Source organism: Schistocerca americana, chromosome 4, assembly GCF_021461395.2.
Source record: "Schistocerca americana isolate TAMUIC-IGC-003095 chromosome 4, iqSchAmer2.1, whole genome shotgun sequence".
NCBI lineage: Eukaryota > Metazoa > Arthropoda > Insecta > Orthoptera > Acrididae > Schistocerca > Schistocerca americana.
In genome coordinates this window covers 671,032,848-671,052,575 of record NC_060122.1, presented here as the reverse complement: position 1 = coordinate 671,052,575, position 19,728 = coordinate 671,032,848, and the positions used below count along the sequence as shown (strand labels likewise).

The 19,728-nt window shown below is 38.5% G+C and overlaps 1 protein-coding gene across 1 annotated transcript; it reads right to left on the bottom strand.

Moving 5' to 3' along the window:
- Positions 1–10,544: 10,544 nt before the first annotated feature.
- On the bottom strand, positions 10,545–11,252 carry LOC124613700 (pectinesterase inhibitor 10-like). The gene has a single exon (XM_047142418.1). It carries the CDS (start codon positions 11,250–11,252, stop codon positions 10,545–10,547), a length of 708 nt encoding a protein of 235 aa, XP_046998374.1.
- Between the last annotated feature and the right edge of the window lie 8,476 nt (positions 11,253–19,728).

The following is a 19,728-nucleotide window of genomic DNA, read 5'->3' as shown; positions in this document are numbered from 1 at the left end:
GAGAAAGCTGAGTGATGCTACTTATTACGAATGTGTCAGCTGAAGAAAGAGGAAAAGTATCATAATTGTAGATTATAGATTCAAAAGCATAGAATTTTACTGTATAGCTGAGTAGCACTTCTCACTAGTTGTAGCACAGGCAGCACTTCTGACACCAATTGTAGTGGGACTACAGGATGGAGGCTAACTCAAGATACCGTGCATGCTATGCATTGTTGCAATGTTTTTTATTTTATTTTATTATTTTATTTAGTCCTTCAAATCCTAGATGTATAGAATATATACAAGGATATTGGACATGGTTAGGTATTTACAAGATAAAATACAGTTTGCATTGCAATCCTGAGGACTATATATTGAAGTAATTTAGCAAAGATTCATACTTACAACAAACATTACAGGCAACATACAAAGTAGAATATTCATAATGCATCTTTATTTTTGTTGTTTGGCTTTTATGTCTTCTGTCAGACTGTAAAAGCATTGATCAATTAAATATGCCTTTACTTCAGCCTTAAAACTACAGAGTTAATATGGTTAGGTAGATTATTAAAAATCTTTATCGCAGTATGTAGTGTGCCTTTTTGGCACAATGATGTTCATACCTGTTTCATATGAAGGTCAGATTTTTGCCTTGTATTGTGTGCATGTATATCTTCATTTTTTAAATAACACATCTGGGTGTCTATCAATATAATGTTTGACGAAAACAGATGTTTCGTAGATAAAAATGCTAGGAAGAGGAAGAACTGACAGTTTTTTGAATATGGGTCTGCATGATTTCGTATTGTTTACCCCTTCAATAATTCTTAATATTCTCTTTTGCGCCCTGAAAAGTTTAATATTTGTTGTGGCATTTCCCCAGAAGATTATGCCATATTTAATTACAGAATGCACATAGGAGTAGCATACATTTAACAGGCTGTATTTGCTGCAACAAGTTTTTAAGATCCGTATCATGTAACAGGTTTTGCTTAGTTTTCTGTGCAAATATTCAATGTGTACCTCCCATTTTGTGTTGTTCTGGAACCAGAGCCCCAGAAATTTTGTGCTGTCAACACTTTCAAGAACTCTGTCCCTAAGTTCTATTTCTATGTTTGGGTGGTGTCTTCCTTTTACATTATATAAGTTTAGTGCTACTGTCTTTTCTTTGTTTATAATTAGCTTGTTATAGCTGAACCAATGTTCTACACTGTTCATTGTTTGGATAGCGGAGTCTTTTAGTTTTTCTTCTGTTTTACCGCTAATAAGGAAGCTTGTATCGTCTTCAAATTGGAGGGTAGTTTGGCAGTACTTGTTGTACATAAGATCATTGACATAGAGGAGGAACAGAATAGGTCCTAATACTGATCCTTGAGGGACGCCATATTTCACATTTTTCATATCCTGAATAGTAGTAGCTGATTTTGTTATGGTCAGTATATTGTACTTCAACCATCTGTTTGCGACCACATAGATATGTCTTGAGCCACTCATTGGATATACCTCTAACTCCTAACTGGTCAAGCTTCTGCAGTAGGGCATTATGGTCAATGACGTCAAAAGCTTTAGATAAATCAAGACATATGTCCGTCACATACTCACTTGCATGCAGTTTAGTATAGATTTCATTAAGAAATTCAAATATTGCACTTTCAATTGAATAGCCTTTCCTGAAGCCATGCTGTGAAGGAGAGAGAATTTTGTTTTTATTTAGGAAATCAGACAATCTATATTTAAAAAAATTTCTAAAATTTTTGAAAATACAGGCAATAGGGCTATTGGTTTATAATTTGAAACACATTCTGGATTTTTTTTTTTTTTTTGAACAGTGGTTTCAGTTTTGCTGTTTTTAAGCATGAAGGGAAAGTTCCTGATGCCAGTGAGCTGTTGCACAAGTGTGTCAAGTATTCAGCTAAGGCAAGACAGCATTTTTTAATAATTGCATCTGTTTTTCCATCAATTCCACATGAGAACCCTGTTTTCAAGTTTTTTATAACTGATAAAATTTCTTCACTATTTGTGGGTGAAAGGAACAATGGTGTAGACACATTTCTCACACTATTGGATGATGGAGGTGATATTTTGTTGTGTTCGTCAAGTCCACTCACCAACTGTTCACCGAAGTTTGCAAAATATTTGTTGAAGGTCCTTGCAATTTTTGTGGGGCAATAAATCATTTGTCCTTCATAACATAAGTTCATATTTTTATATTGTTTAGTTTCACTTGTTTGATTTTTTATAGCTTCCCATATAGCTTTAGATTTGTTTTTTTTTTTTTTTTTTTTTAATTTTCAATGTATTTGTCATTTGCCATTGTTTTAGCTTTCCTTACAACATTTTTGAGGATATTCTTGTAATTCTTCAGGTACAAATGAAATTCATGAGGCATGTTCTGTATCTTTGCTATATTGTGTAATCTTCTTTTCTCTGCACAAACCTGTTCTAATCCATTTGTTCTTTTTGAAGTTAGGTTGACTTTTTTTTTAATGGGAATGCAGCTTCAAAGCATGAGATGAAGATTTCCATGAAGTTTTCAAATTTTTATTAGTATTTTCACAAGTATACACTTCATACCAAGTTTCTTCACTTAGTCTCTGTATAAGAAGGTTTATTTGTTTGTTAGTGAATTTCCTTACTTCTTTTACAAGTTCCTCTTACTCAGTTGTTTCACTTGGGGTGTGCAAAGCAATAAACTGTGCATAGTGATTACTGAAGCCAGTGTTAAGATTTCTGGCACAGAAACTGTGATTTACATTTGTGTTTATTAATATCTGATCAATTGTTGAGCTAGTTGTTGGTGTAACTCTTGTAGGAGAGTCTATGGTGGCTTTTATGTTATATGTTTCTAGTAGGGTCATCAAGCTTTGCTGATCTTTTGAGATTTCGTGAAAATCAATATTAAAATCTCCACATATGATCACTGTTTTGTTGAAGTTTCTTATAGTCTTTAAAGCTGCTTCTAGTTGATGACAGAAATCATTTAAGTTCCCATCAGTGCTCCTATATACACAGATGATTATTAATTTTAATGCATAGAGTTCAACTGCAGATAGTTCAGAAAGTGTCTAATCAGGTAACAGTTCAATTGGTTTTATGTTACAATAATCAATGCCACTTTCAACAAATATACATGACCCTCCATGACTGGATGTAATTCTAGAGAATGATGATGAAAGATTGAAGTCTGCAAGTTTTGTGTCTGACATTGCGTCTTTAGGCAGCCAGTGTTCAGTTATACACATTACAGAAGCGTTTTTTAGCTCATCAGTACATAAAATTTCAACTTCACTTAATTTATTAACAATGATTGGACATTTTGATGAATCAGCATGAAATTAAAGGATTTGTTAGACTTTGGCATATTTAATTGATCACTTACCTTTACCTTGTCAATAAAAAATCATTCAGATGCGCTGGAAGTACTGCTTTTCTTTTCCCAACTGCACCTATTCTTCTATTTCATCTGCAGCAGAATTTTCTTCTGTGTCTGGCTCCCCTGGTAGTTGTTCAGCTGCTGATCGTACTGTTGATAATATTGCTGCTGGTGTTAGAGCTGGGTCTGCAATTGGTAGAGCTGTTACTGCATTCATTGTTGTTGCTGTGCCTGAAGGCACCTTGTTCCTTCTTTTGTTGTTGATGCTGGTGAGTGAGGTCTTGCTGGCATTGTTTCCTTCGAATATTGGGGGGGCCAATCCAGGTTGATTTTGCTTTTGAGTGTTTGATGCCTCTTGATGATAATTTCTTCAATTTTTCTAACGAGCATTTTTTTCCCCATGTTGTTAACGTGCAATCCATGTAATGTGTGGAATCTGTGCCCAATATTGTTAACATTTACGAGTTCTACATTTATGAAATGTTTGCAAAGTAATGAAATTTGTTGGTTGGCATTGATTATTTATTTATTTACACATGACCAAGATGGTAAGTAGTGAAACACATTATGCCTGTATATTAAAAAAATGTGTTCTTTAATTTGTGATTTTTTTGTGCATTTGCTTGTGCTCTCTGCTGTTTTTGTGGAGAAGAGTCACAGGCCAATAAGGGACCAGAATTGACGACCCATAGCAATTGGAAGTGAGAGTATCATCTACATAAAAAGACAGTCTTGATGATTGCTTGAAATGATGAGAAACTGTGAATACTGAAAATTTTCACTTTTTTGCAAACTGTGATGAGGATCTGTAAGCAATAGCGATAAAGTGATAGACATAGCTGATTTTCATGAAAATAAGTAAGACTGTTTTCTTACTGCATGACATATTTACAGCTTGTAATTAAATAGTCAAACATAGTGAATGCGTGAGAAATCAAAGAGATAATTACTGCCACTGTGTGCAAAGAATTGGGGTAATTTTCATAAGCAAGCAATGTTGGAATGTGGTCAACCATGGCATGGGAATACACTCACAATGGATAAACAAAAGGCACCTGGAATTCTACCAACAAATGTAGATGATAATTCACTTGATAATTTGAAAGACTGCAAAACTGTAAAAGAAATATAGGACATGTTGAAAGATTTCCATACACATTTTGATTTGTAGAATGGAATGCTTGCATTAATAAAATACTCAAATGCTGAAAAGAAAGTGAACAAACTGAAGTTAAATTACCTCGCAAAGTGAAATGTGGTACTGTTCAAGGTACATGGTTCTGGCTTAGAATTATCTGACAAGAAGGCAGCTGTGCATACCCTGACAATTCTACCTTCTGAATACAAAATTTTTCTCTTTTATGAAATTAAAATCTATCTTTAAAAAGGTACATAAAACTGGAAAGTGAGGTGAGAGTATTAAAAGTTTTGAGATGAAGCACAACGAGTAAAGCAAGACAGATGTGTTCAATAGGGACAAGGCCATGGTAACAGCCAGCATGATAAAAGTCACTGAAACAGAGAAAAAACATACACTGAAGCACCAAAGAAACTGGTATAGGTATTCAAATTCAGAGATTCAAATACAGAGAAATGTAAACAGGCAGAAGACGCTGTTGCAACTGGCAATGCCTATATAACATAACAAATGTCTGGCACAGTTGCTAGATTGGTTACTGCTGCTACAATGCAGATTATCAAGATTTAAGTGAGTTTGAATGTGGTATAATAATAATAATCAGCACATGAGTGATGGTACATAGCATCTCCGAGGCAGCAATGAAGTGGGGAGTTTCCCGTTCGACTATTTCATGACTATACCATGAACATCAAGAATCCAGTAAAACATCAAATCTCTGACATTGCTGTGGATGGAAAAGATCCTGCAAGAACAGGACCAGTGTATACTGAAGAGAATCATTCAACATGACAGACGTGAAACTCCTCTGCAAATTGCTGCAGATTTGAATGCTGGGCAATCAAGTGTCAGCGTGCAAACCATTCAATGAAACATCAGTGATATGAGCTTTCAGAGCCCACTCGTGTGCCCATGGTGACACAAAGCTTTACACCTTGCCTTGGCCTGTCAACAATCACATTGTTTATGATTGGAAGCATGCTGCCTGGCTGGACAATTCTTGTTTAAAATTGTATTGTGTGAATGGAGCTGTTGAGTATGAAGACAATCTCATGAATCCATGGACCCTGCATGTCAGCAGGGCTCTGTTGAAGCTGGTGGATGCTCTGTAATAATGTGAAGCATGTGCAGCTGGAGTGATATGGAATTCCTTATATGTCTAGATATGACTCAGACAGGTGACATGTACATAAGCATCCTGTCTTACCACCTGCATCCATTTATGTCCATTGTGTATTCTGATGGACTTGTGCAATTACAGCACCCCACAGGTCCATAATTCTAACACACTGGCTGCAAGAACACTCTTCTGAGTTTAAACACTTCCACTGACCACCAAACTCCCAGACATGAATATTATTTAGCATATCTGGGATGCCTTGCAGCATGCTGTTCAGAAGAGATCTTCACCCGCTCGTGCTCTCATGGATTAATGGACTGCCCTGCAGGATTCATGGTATCAGTTTCTTCCATCACTGCTTCAGACATTAGTCGAATCCATGTCATGTCATGTTATGGCACCTCTGCATGCTAGCAGGGGCCCTAACGATATTAGGCAGAAGTACCAGTTTATTTGGCTTGTGGGGATGTACAGTCACTGTTCCCCCCCCCCCCCCCCCCCTCTCCCCACCCCGCCCCCAATAATATCGCTGCCCTACCACAGCAAGAACAACTGTATCTTAGCCAAGTCAGTTCTCTGTAGTACATACTCTATGCTACACACATTGTGTACATGCTGCAAGGATAAAAGTATTCATAATAAGTGATAGGAGTGTGAGTGATTATTCATCATCATAATTACCACACCCACCCGCCACTACCTATAGTCTCTTCAGTGCAAATGACCTTGGTCCACAATGTTCTTTTTGTCAAAAGTATGGACATGTTAATAAGTATTGCCCACAATTTGGTGATAATACTTGAAACAATGAACAAGCAAATCATAAAATGAGGCAGACTGAACATCACATTAGTATTCTACCAGTAAACATGCTATTCTTTAAAAATCTAGCTCCCATGCATAACAAACTTGAAATCTCTGATTATATTACAAGTTCATTAAATATTTGATGTTAGGCATGTAAGGGAGAAAAAGTTTAGAAAAGGTTTGAAACTAGGCTTGAAGTTTGTTGAAAGTCACTAAGTGTTCTCATTGTGAAGCAATGGGTGAATATAGTCTGCATAATTTGTGCCTAATTTTAAGCAGAATTTTTCACACCTCTAAGTCTTTATGACATCCTATCTTTTGCACTGTATGTCATACAATGATATAATTTTTTAGGTACATTAGGTAGTGATTGAGAATACTGTCCATAAACTTAATTTCAAATGTAGGTGGGAAGCAGTAAGCTGTGCAATTCCTTCCTTTCGTCATTTTATGGGGATGTCAGTTTTGTAAATATGTCATGTTATATGTAAGGTTTGTTAGAATTTGCTAAGTGCTCTCATTCTCAAATACTGGATGAATAAAGTCCATGTATTTGCACATTGTCAGTTATGTTCCCTCAAGAAAAACACACACAGAGTTTCTAACTGCAACACTTGTCTTATTGTGTTAAAATTTTAACATAAAATTATAGCACTTAATGGGCAGATTATGATACAATTTTAAATTTTTAATTTTGGCCTATATTTAAGCAAAATACTGAAAGTAAAATTTTTGTTACCCATTGGGTAGGCATCCCATAATTGGTACTGGTTTCTTATAGTGTGACTTATCAATATAGACAACTTTTATTAACTCTGTTGTTGTTCCATTGAATATACATAATTACTATATTTACAGTTGGCATCAGATTTGGCCACAGTTTTAATTAGAATTCAAACTAAAATTATGTTCTGGCATACTTTTTATTGTGAATGGGAGACTTAAGTAGTCAGTAGTTACCTTGCAGAAAGTGTAATATTCCCAGAAAGTTCAATGTCTAGAGCATAGTTTTTTCAACCTTCGCCACAGAAAAAAAATTCTGGAAGCATCCTTAGCCAAAGTGAAACACCTGTTTTATATTTTCATGCAGTCCAGACTTAAACAACACAAAACTGTGCAAAATGCAGAATCGTTGAAAATGTTAAAAACCCCAAAATATGTGGAAAAATATATACAGTATAATTACAACATATGATTAAAAATCATAATCCTCTCGAGTACATTGTACAAAATCCATATAAGTAAAGCAAAGGCAAAGGGATGTGGCGACCCCATCACCCAGTGGAAAACCAAGTATTGGTTGGAAAACCATAGCATTTATAGGGTATGGAGGAAAAGCCTACCCTCCAACCCTAAACAACAGGGCCCCTCTACATCTCATAAGCACAGCTGTAACTTGGAGCTTACTCCTCAAAAGAATGAACTGCTTTGACAGTCAACCATGGAAGGAAATTCCACCTCCTGAGAACAGCCAGGAAAGAGTGCATTTAGATATGGTGGGCAGTCACTCAAAAGATAACTTAGATGAGTTGGAACATCTGAAAATAAACAAGACTGACAGCAGACTGAAACTTATACTCGAGACAGGACAGATAAGTAACATAGCTACGCACAATATAAATTCTCTCATTCAACCAGGTAAACTCAAAATGTTGACAGACAAACTTGATCGACAGGGTATTCTGATAACCAGACTTCAAGAAATGAGAAACACAGATCAAAAACCAATGGAATTATAAGGATATAGAATTTACAAGGGAATACCAGGGAAAAGAGCATTGAGGCAATGCCCAGAATTCGGAACAAGATTCGTGGTCAACCTCAAAATTAAAGATTCCGTTGGAGAATTCAAAGCACAATCATCTAGGCTCTCAACATTAACTATAAAAGCGGCAAATAGAACATACAAAATAATAAATGCCCATGCCCCAACTAATGACAAAAATAATAGAAAAGACCACAGAGAAGATATGGATGGATTTTGGGAGCTTTTGGATCAGACAGCAACAAACATCAACAAAAATCACACCAAAATTTTAACTGGAAATTTTAATGTCCAATTAGGAAGGGAAAAGAGATACAGAGATGTAATAGGGAAGTGGCGAGCACAACGAAGAACAAACCAGAATGGCATGAGATTGGTGGAATTCTGTAGAAACCACGACGTGATCTCAAAATCAACATACATCATGAGAAGACCAAATAAACTTAAAACTTGGAAACACCTAGACTGGACAAAAGGAGAATGGGAGTTGGATCATGTCTGCATGGATAAAAACTACCACAAGAAAATCTACAATGTGAAAGTCCTGAGAGGAACTGACACCGGATCAGATCATTACTTGATAAAAATAAAAATTAGATTCAACCCACTGAGAAAGAAAAAATCCCACCCAAAAAAGAAGAGAACCTAAGACCCTCATAAATTGATAAATAACAAAAAATATGAAGAACAAATTAGGAATGTAAAAATAACAGATGATCTGGATGAAATAATTCTTCAGTTGAAAAAAATGGCTGAACAAGCATCCCCAATAAATCCTAGGGAAAAACACGATTGGTGGAATGATGAATGTGACAAAATAGTGGAAGATAGACACCATGCCTGGTTAAGGTATAAGAGTCAAAAAACAGAAGAATCTTACTTGGAAATCACAGAACAAAGAAAGATTACTCAAAAAACATTAAGGAGGGTTAAATATCAGTATCAAAAAAATGTGGTTTCTATGACAGAAAAAATAGCAAGATAACAAAGTCACGAGATTGCCAAAACATTTAGCAGGAAACTCCAAAGATATGATCCCCCATCACTAATACTAAAAGATAAAAACAATATGATGGCCCATCATAGTGATAAAAGAAATTCAAAAATTTTAGCAGAAACATTCAATGAACAACTAAATTGTGAGGATCCTCATGAGCTTCTGGAAATAAACACAGAAACTCGGGAAAAAAAACACCATAAAATATAAACCCACTGACAATGCAGTAAGTCAACAAAGCTTTGAGTGAGCTCAAGAACCACAAAGCAAGTGGAGAAGATCAAACATTTGCAAAACTCTGGAAATACGCAGCAGAACCCATGAAGATATTACATCAGTGCATAGATAATAATCTGGATTGAAGAAGAACTATCAGAACATTTGCCAACAGCTATCGTACATTCATTACACAAAAAAGGAAAAAAATCAAATCCAGACAACTACTGAGGGATTTCCCTACTGGATTACACATTTAAAATATTGTCAAGAATTCTCTACAATTGCTGTAAAGATCAACTTGAAAAGGGCTAGGAGAATAACAAGGAGGATTTAGACCCTGGAGAAGCTGCCCAGAACAGACCATCACATTAAAATTAATAATGGATGCCTTCAGAAGGAGACAGAAGCAACCTTTGTAGACTTCAAAAAGCTTATGATTGCATCCACAGATCTTCTATGCAAGACAAATTAAGAAATTTTGAACTTCATCCCAAATTAATAAAAATGATAAAGTTAACCCTTACAAACACCAAGTACAAAGTAAAATTCAGAGGAGAACTATCTGAGCCATTTACAATTAAAACGGGGTATGAGGTATAAGTAGGTACTATAACACTGAATAATACACCCATTACCAAAAACACTGATTCATCATACTTGATGGCACAATGTATAAAGCACAAAGACAAAGAAAAGGACACCAAGACATGCATCTCTGCTTGACACTCCAAAGAACATGGCAAAGTGAAATCAAACCTTCATAGCTGGTGATGGTCGATGTTTAACTACTTCTGTGAAGAACGTCGCCACATAGCCACCCCCTCTCCCCCCCTCTTGCAGTATGGAGTACTCGTCAATGGGCAGGGGCAACAGGCCGACAAGCAGATGCGTGATTGGTAACTCCTCGGTGTCGTCTGGGATCGGCGGTGATGCTGTGCTCGCAGCTTGAGGGTGGGGGGGGGGGGGGCACTGGATGGTGTAGTCATCAAATCTCTGAGGGTGGCGAAGGCGTCAGCCGGCCATGGAGTGTGGGTGTGGTGAGAAGATCTGTGACCCACAGGGCACACGCAGGAACACAAACCCGTTAGGACACACGAATGCTCTGATAGCGTCGACGGATGTGGAGGGCGGGACTGGGAATCGTCATACTACTGACGTGGCTGGTGTAGAAGTAGGGGGTGACACACTCGGTTTTACCAACAGTATGTAAGCAGAATCACCTCGGATGGTGATAGAGAGGTTCGTGATGTCCTCCGGGGAAATGTCTACCCGCAGTTCAATCATGCAGGTCTCTGGTCGAAGGTCCTGGTCAGTTCTGGGTAGGGGTGCTGAGAAACCTCGAAATGGGGATTCGGGAGGGGTCAGGGGTTTGTGCCGACCTGGCGAGGGGGGCACGGGAGTGTGGGGATAATATGTGCTTCGTTGGGAGTACCTTGATGTTCCCGGCATGTGGAGAGAGGTCTGAGAGGGGGCTAAAGAGCTTGATGGAGAGCTGTTGATGTCACTGGACTCGGCTCGGGACAAATTGGACAGTGAAGGTCGGGGCGAGAAACCTCGGAAAGGTGAGCTGGGAGTGCTGCAAGTTGCAGGGGGCCTAGAAGTGGGAGCAAGTGGAGGCGAAATAAGGGAGCTCGATTGTGAGCTGTGAATGTGATTAGAGAAATATGCGTCCTTGACAGGAGGGTGCGGGGATGTCGGCTCCACGTACGCTGTTTTTACCCGGTGAAGTGATACAGTGACTAGGTTGCCTTTGACCTCAATGTCTAATGTCTGGTCAGTGCGTTTAATAATTTTATGTGGGCCAGTATAGGGAGACTTAAGGGGAGTCCACACTGTGTCGTCGTCGAGCATTATGTGTGTGCAGGTTTCCAATGTTCACGGGATGTGTGTGTGTGGGGGAGGGTGGCTGGAGGGAGGGAGGGGGGGGGGGGGGTCAGGAGTTTATAGCAATGCAGTTTGATGCGTTCGAGTAAGGTGGGTAGCTTAGAGAGGATGGGTTCAGGTGAGGGATTGACCAGTTCACCAGGTAAGACAAGTGTCAGTCCGTACATGAACTTGGCAGTTGTCCCCTTCAAGTCTTCCTTGTAGGTTGTGTGGAGGCCAAGCGGTATGAATGGCAATGCCTCTGTCCATAGCTTTCTGTGGCATCGAATCACAGTCTTTAGCGTCCTGGATTGGGGGTGGTAGGCTTTGGTGTGAACATGGGCAACGCCGCAAAGAGCGCAGAGCGACTTGAACAATGTGGACTCAAACTGACGACCTTGGTCGGTGGTGAAAGTGGCAAGGGAACCAAAACGAGTGATCCACATGGAGAATTCTTGTGCTACAGTCTCTGCGGTAATGTTCGGCAGGGGCGCTGCTTGCACCCAACGTGTTGTTCTGTCAATTACTGAAAAGATGTACCTGTAGCCCTCAGAGGAGGGAGGAGGGGCCCCATTAAGTCTATGTGGGCATGTTGAAACCGGCTTGTCGGTGTAGGGAAACTATGCAGTGGGGGTATGGTGTGGCTTGATATTTTGCTCTGTTGGCATGGTGTACAGTTGCGGGCCCACTCTTGTCAGTTATGCTTCATGTTGTGCCAAACAAAACGTTCCGTCACAGGTCTTGTGGATGCGTGGATGCCAGGGTGTGCTAAATTGTGGAGCTTGAGAAAAATTTCGCACTGTAAGTCGCGCGGGATGAATGGTCGCAGGGTCCCGCTGGATTTGTCGCATCAAAACTCGCCAACTATGCCTGGGTAAATAGTGCGTACTGGATTGAGTGACGAGTTTTGGTCAGAAATCAGTGTCAAGAGTTCCTCGTACGCTGCTTGCAAGGTAGTGAGGTTCAGTATACCGAAAAGTGACGTTACCACGTCCACTCGCAATAGGAAGTCTGCGACGACATTGTCGGCACTCCTGATATACCGCACATCAGTGGTAAACTGTGATATGAAGTCGAAATATTGAAAACAGCATCGGGGCGGGTCTTTTGGGTGGTTCTGTATGGCAGCGGCTAATGGTTTGTGGTCCGTGAGTACATAGAGTCCTTGGCCCTTGATCGCTGGACGAAAATGTTTGATGGCTTCGTAGATGGCTAATAGTTCGTGATGGAAGGCAGAGTACTTCTTCTGTGCATTGTTCAATTTCTTCAAGAAGAAACTCAGTGGGGAGGTAGAATCGCCGACCGTTTGGCTCAGGATGGCGCCTACCGCGTTTTTGCTAGTGTCTGTAGTTATGAATAGTTCTACCTCTGGGTGAGGGTGTGCTGTGGTAAACGCTGAGTCCAAAAGTTTTTTTTTAATTTCTCAGAAGCGGAGTTCATTTCTTCTGTCCAAGGGATGGGTCATGTACCTGGCATTAACCGTCCTGCAAGCACGTCCGTAAGTGGAGCCTGGAATTCTGCCACAGCAGGCAGGTGCTTCCTGTCATAGTTTATTGTTCCTAAGAAATGGTGCAATTCCTTGTAAGTAGTCGGGCGTTGCATCTCTAACACTGGTTGCACTTTAGTGGGCGGGGGCGTAATGGCCGCTAATGACACCACAAACCCTAGGAAGTCGATGTAGGTCCAGTGTAACTGCAGCTTCTTATTGTTTGTTTTGATACCTGCTGCCTGAAAGGTATCGAGTACAGTTTGTACATGGGTCTTGTTGTCCTCTAGTGAAGGGCTTAACATGATGATGTCATCTAAATAGGTGAAACAGAAATTGAGGTGAAAGAGAACCTCATTTATGAATCGCTGCCAAGTCTGGGCTGTGTTACAAAAACCAAAAGGCATGTAACGGAGTGCAAAGAGGCCAAAAGGTGTGGTAATGGCCATCTTTTCAACATCTCCAGGTGCCATAGGTATCTGCTGATACGCACGTTTGCAGTTGATCACCAAAAAAGTTACTACTGCTGCACAGTGCATGTGTAAAATCAGCTATGTTAAGTACAGGGAACTTGTCAAGAATAGTGTGGGCGTTGTGTAGTCTGTAGTCTCTGCACATTCTCTTGCTACCGTCTTTCTTATCTAAGAAATGTATCGGCATAGACCACACACTGGAGGGGGGCTCCAGGACCTTGGCTTGTAAAAGCTCAGTAATTTGCTTCTTTGCAGTCTGTATGAGTTCAGGTTTTTAGCATCTAGTTCTACAAGAGATTGGAGGTCCGTCGGTTAGGCGCAGTGTGTGGATGGTTCCGTTTGTAACGACCGAAACTGTTGGGTCAATGTGTGCGGCCACGTACTTGTGAGATTAGATTAGAGATTAGATTAGATTAGATTAATTAGTCATTCCATAGACCCATAAAAGAGGGAATCCTCGTGGGTGTGGAACATGTCAGATAAACACATTACAAAAATGTAATTAGAAAAACTTGAGTTTCATTTGTTTTAATGTTCCTCAGTCAATAAAGAGTAAGATTATGTACATGAATTAAATTGAAACTTCTAATATTTATAGGTTTAATACTTACATCTGCTTTTCATACATCCATCATTCACATGGTAGGTAGTTACTTGGCTGTTACAACCAAGTATTGTCAAAAATTAAAGTATAATAAATTTTCATTAAAATGGTCTACTGTACTTGTTGAGAAACTCATGGATAGAATAGAAGGAGTTAGCCACCAAAAATGCTTTTAAGTTATGTTTAAATTGTGCCTTGTCTGAAACTAAACTCTTAATGGCTGCTGGTAACTTATTGAAAATATGTGTTGCTGAATGCTGGACTCCTCTCTGGGCAAGAGTAAGTGATTTTATAACTTTATGTATATTGTTCTTATTCCTAGTATTGATACTGTGTACTAAGCAGTTAGATGGAAAAAGAGATCTATTATTTACAACAAACTTCATTAAGGAATAAATATACTGAGAAGCTGTGGTTAATACCCCAATTTTTTGAATAGGTTTGATGTTCTTGGATTTAGACTAGTCATTACTCTTATTATACGCTTCTGTACTCTAAAAGTTTTTTCTCTTTTTGTGGAGTTACTCCAAAATATGATACAATATGACATAATGGTGTGAAAATAAGCAAAATATGCCAGTTTTTTTTTTTTTAATAATTATATCTTCTATGTCTGACATCATTCGCATTGCAAACACAGACTTGTTTAGGCACTTTAGCAGTTTGTTAGTATGTTGCTCCCAACTGAATTTATTATCAGGTTGTAATCCCAATAATTTTACACTCTCAACTTCTCCTATTTCCATGTCATCATATTTTATACACACACCAGAAGGAAATCTCTTGGAAGTTCTGAACTGCATACAGTGTGTCTTTTCAAAGTTTAATGACAATGAATTGGCTATGAAGCATTTATTAATGTCAGTAAAAATTTGATTAGCTGCCCTTTCTAAATTTGTATTTGATTTACTATTTATTGCAATGTTTGTATCATCTGCAAATAAGACAAACTTGGCATCTGGTAATGTAACAGATGACAGGTCATTAATATACACAACAAACAGTAGTTAACATAGTATGGAACCTTGGGGAACACCACATGTAATTTCTTCCCAGTCAGATGATGTCTGATTGCCTACTGCTGAAGTGTTACTTAATGACACCCTTTGTTTTCTATTAATAAGATATTACTGAAATCACTTTGCAGCACTACCAGTGATGCCATAATATTTAATTTACTTAAAAGAATGCTGTGATTCACACAGTCAAACGCCTTTGACAGGTCACAGGATACGCCAGTTGCCTCTAATTTGTTGTCCAATTAATTAAGGACATTTTCACTGTAAGTGTAAATAGCTTTCTCAATATCAGAACCCTTAAGAAACCCAAACTGTGACTTTGACAGTATGTTATTTTCACTAAGATGCTTAAGTAGATGCTTGAACATAACCTTTTCAAAGATTTTTGAAAAAGCTGGCAAAAGTGAGATAGGTCGGTAATTTGATGGCATTTCTTTGTCCCCTTTCTTGTAGATAGGTATAACTTCAGCATATTTAAGCCAGTTTGGGAATGTTCCTGTGACAAGTGATTACACAAATAACTTAAGATATGTCTAAGCTCACATGAAGACTCTTTTATTAAATTTGTTGATATGTTATCATAACCACTAGAATGCTTTGATTTCAAGGACTTTATGATGGATTCTAGTTCTTTGTGTGAAGTAAGTGTCTATTCCATTTTACTGAGATTGCTTGTGTGCACTGGTATCAGATAGTCCATTGCATTATTTACTGAACCTGACAACCCAATGCTATCAGTAACAGAGACAAAATACTTGTTTAAATGGTTTGCAACACAACATGCATTTGTTACTAGGGTTTCATTTATTTTTAGAGCTATTTGTTCCTCCTCATTTCTGGTCCTACCTGTCTATGACTTAACTATATCCTATATCGTTTTTATTTTATTGCTTGATGTATTTATCTTCTTCTCGTAATGCAGGTCTTAGATTTCTGGATAACCTTCTTCAGTATTTTGCAGTGATTTTTGTAATGAGCTGTAATGCTAGTATCAAAGGTGTCCCTACATATCAGATAGAGTTTCCTTTTTGTCTCACATAATATCTTTATCCCTTGTGTGATCCATGGTTTCTTATTAGACTTCTGCTTAAATTGAGTTACCTTCAGGGGAAAAGAATTTTTAAATAAGGTGCTAACTTTATTAATGAATGTTTTGTATTTTACATTTGTGTCTTGTATGCTGTAAACATCAATCCAATTAATTTCTTTGAGCAATCTCCTAAATTTCTCAGTTTTTGACTGTTTTATTGGTCTTCTGTACTCAGTTGTGATAGATGTTTTACCCTGACAATTTTCAAAATTTAATGTTAGGTGTTGCATGTCATGGTCAGATAGCCCATTTACTACTGGTTTTGTAATGTGGCTTAGTTGCCTGTAATTGTCTATAAATATATTATCAATGGCAGTCTTAGAACATTTGTATACCCTAGTTGGGAAATTTACAATAGAATTTACATTGAATGACAATGTAACTGACTTCAGCAACTGTTCACTGACAGTGTTTTTAAGGACATCTATATTAAAATCACCAGCAACCACTAGTTCTTTGTTTTTTTAATTTTAGATTAGATAATAAATCTTCAAGACCATTTATAAACAGGTTGAAATTTCCTGAAGGTGCTCTGTATATGGCAACTATTATAAAGGACCTATTATGAAATTCTGTCTCTGTTGCACATGCTTCTGAGTGCTGCTCTAACCAAAATTTATTAATGTCAATATTCTAAAATTTAAAACTGTTTTTAACAAATGTGGAAACTCTTCCTTTCTCCATCTTTCATCTACAGAAGTAGGAGGCTAACTCGAATTCTATAAGGTTTAACATATCTATACCAGTGGTCACATGATATGCAGAGAGGCAGATTATATCAACTGGGTTTGATGACTCTAATTCATCAATGCAAATAAGTAGTTCATTAATTTTACTTCTAAGCCCTTGAATGTTTTGATGCACTAAAGATAGTTGGCATTTCACATTTACCGAGATGGAATTGGGTGGAAATAAAATTTCTGCTTATTCCTGTAAATTTTTAACCAACAGCTGTGTTCGCTGATCCAATGTGTCAGGATTATGCTGTTTGATTTCTTTATCAAACTGAAGGTTTGTTTCAGTCTTTACTTAACTCAGAACTTGACTTCAATCTGTCCTACCTATCCTAAAAAAGGTGCTGCTCCAGCACCTATGACCACTGGTTTATTACCACTCATGGCAGTGCCTCCCCCCCCCCCCCCCCCCCCCCCCACTTACATTTCCTGCTGTTAACCCAGCCAGTTTAACCTTCCCTTTCCTGTTGAGGTGTAGGCCATGTCTAGTATAATCCCACCTACTGAGAGAATCAACAGGAACCAAACCAATATGTGACCCCGCAGCTGACCCAAGCAGCCATTCCAACTCCAAATTAACTCTCCCGACAGAAAAGTTTAAATGAGGTGGGTCATGGCATCTCAGAACAGACACAAACTCAACATTGGTATGTCTCATTGCTGATGCAATCTTTGCCAGGTCACACTCTATATTGTACCCAGGATCTCTGTCAATACTATTGCCTGGCCCACCCAGAATAACCACTATGCCTTCCTTGCGAAAATCTTTACAGAGTGAACCTAAATCCACTGTCACCTGACCCAGACCAGCACTTGGTTTAAAAAAATTTATGACCGGGTATTCTGATCCTAACTGGTCCTGCAAAAGTTGGCCTACACCTCTGGCATGTGAACTACCTAACAACAAAACTTTCTTTCTCTTTGCTGACTTCCCTACATTCTTATTCAATTTTCTACTGAAAGCTTGTTGTGCCCTCTCTACACCTACCTCTGTCTGAGGCTCATCAGCTTCTAACTGAAGCAACAGGTCAAACTTATTCTTCACATTCACCACAAAGCTGTCTGACAAAGTTATAGGTCTGTTACTCCTGTTACCTGTTGCCACTTCCCACCTCTCTTTACCCTTCTCCTTTCTTAACCTGTTCAGATCTTCCCGAGCCTGCTTTAACTGTGCCTGAAGGGAAGCAGTTTTTCCATCATGTTCCACTATTTTCCTATCTCTACTGCACATCCTACAGAACCACTGATGAGTCTGATCCATTTCTCCATTTCCCACACTGCTACAGTCACCCCAATGCAAAAATCTACTGCACCCATCTCACCAACCCCTGGAGTTAACAATTCTACAACATGTCAGGCACTTTTCACTCATGGTAAAAATCTTACTTTTTGGGGAATAAGTCAAATTAAATTGCAGAAAAACAAGAAAACACGTTTACGAAAGATTAGGTCTAGTCTTAATCGTTTGTAAACAAACTTACTTTAGTGACAATAAGTTAGATTACCAAAAAGAAGAAGAAAAACATGTTTACAAAAATTAGGCCTAGTTGCAACTGTATGTAAACAAAGCTACTACCATATGTACAAATTTTCTAGATACCGAAATTTAAAATTTAAGCTGTGTTTCGCAAAATAGGAGTTAAACAACAAAGGGATACACTTTTCTTAACTTGCTGGAACATAACAGAACAATTAAATGAGATTCTATAAGTTTTACTGAACTAAAATGTATGCAAGAATATGATCGTAACCCTACTTTATGATCCTTTCGTGTTTTCTAGAATAATACGAAAAGAGAAGTGAAGCCTTTACTAGTAAGATTGCAAAACACACTTATACATGTATTAAACTAGTTTCCTGAACTAAACAGTTTTATTACACTCTAAATCACTTATTTACATCTACATCTACATCTACACCCATACTCTGCAAGCTACCTGGTGGTGTGTGGCGGAGGGTACTTTGAGTACCTCTATCAGTCCTCCCTTCTATTCCAGTCTCATACTGTTCATAGAAAGAAAGATTGTCGGTATGCCTCTGTATGGGCTCTAATCTCTCTGATTTTATCCTCATGTTCTCTTCACAAGATATACATAGGAGGGAGCAATATACTGCTTGACTCCTCGGTGAAGGTATGTTCTTGAAACTTCAACAAAAGCCCATACCGAGCTACTGAGCATCTCTCCTGCAAAGTCTTCCACTGAGTTTATCTATCATCTCTGAAACACTTTTGTGATTACCAAATGATCCTGTAATGAAGCGTGCTGCTCTCCGTTGGATCTCCTCTATCAACCCTACCTGGTGAGCAACATTCAAACAGTGGGCGAACAAGTGTACTGTAACCTACTTCCTTTGTTTTCGGATTGCATTTCCTTAGGATTCTTCCAAAGAGTCTCAGTCTGGCATCTGCTTTACCGACGATCAACTTTATATGATCATTCCATATTAATTAAATAACTCCTAATTCCTACTCCCAGATAATTTATGGAATTAACTGCTTCCAGTTACTGACCTGCTATATTGTAGCTAAATGATAAAGGATCTTTCTTTCTACGTATTCGCAGCACATTACACTTTTCTACATTGATATTCAATTGCCATTCCCTGCACCATGCGTCACTTCATTGCAGATCCTCCTGCATTTCAGTACAATTTTCCATTGTTACAACCTCTTGATATACCGCAGTATCATCCGCAAAAAGCCTCTGTGAACTTCCGATGTTATCCACAAGGTCACTTATATACACTCCTGGAAACTGAAATAAGAACACCGTGAATTCATTGTCCCAGGAAGGGGAAACTTTATTGACACATTCCTGGGGTCAGATACATCACATGATCACACTGACAGAACCACAGGCACATAGACACAGGCAACAGAGCATGCACAATGTCGGCACTAGTACAGTGTATATCCACCTTTCGCAGCAATGCAGGCTGCTATTCTCCCATGGAGACGATCGTAGAGATGCTGGATGTAGTCCTGTGGAATGGCTTGCCATGCCATTTCCACCTGGCGCCTCAGTTGGACCAGCGTTCGTGCTGGATGTGCAGACCG

Bases quoted from the DNA above. Each gene is read 5' to 3' on its own strand.
- LOC124613700 (XM_047142418.1), bottom strand. From the start codon at position 11,252: ATGCTCGACGACGACACAGTGTGGACTCCCCTTAAGTCTCCCTATACT.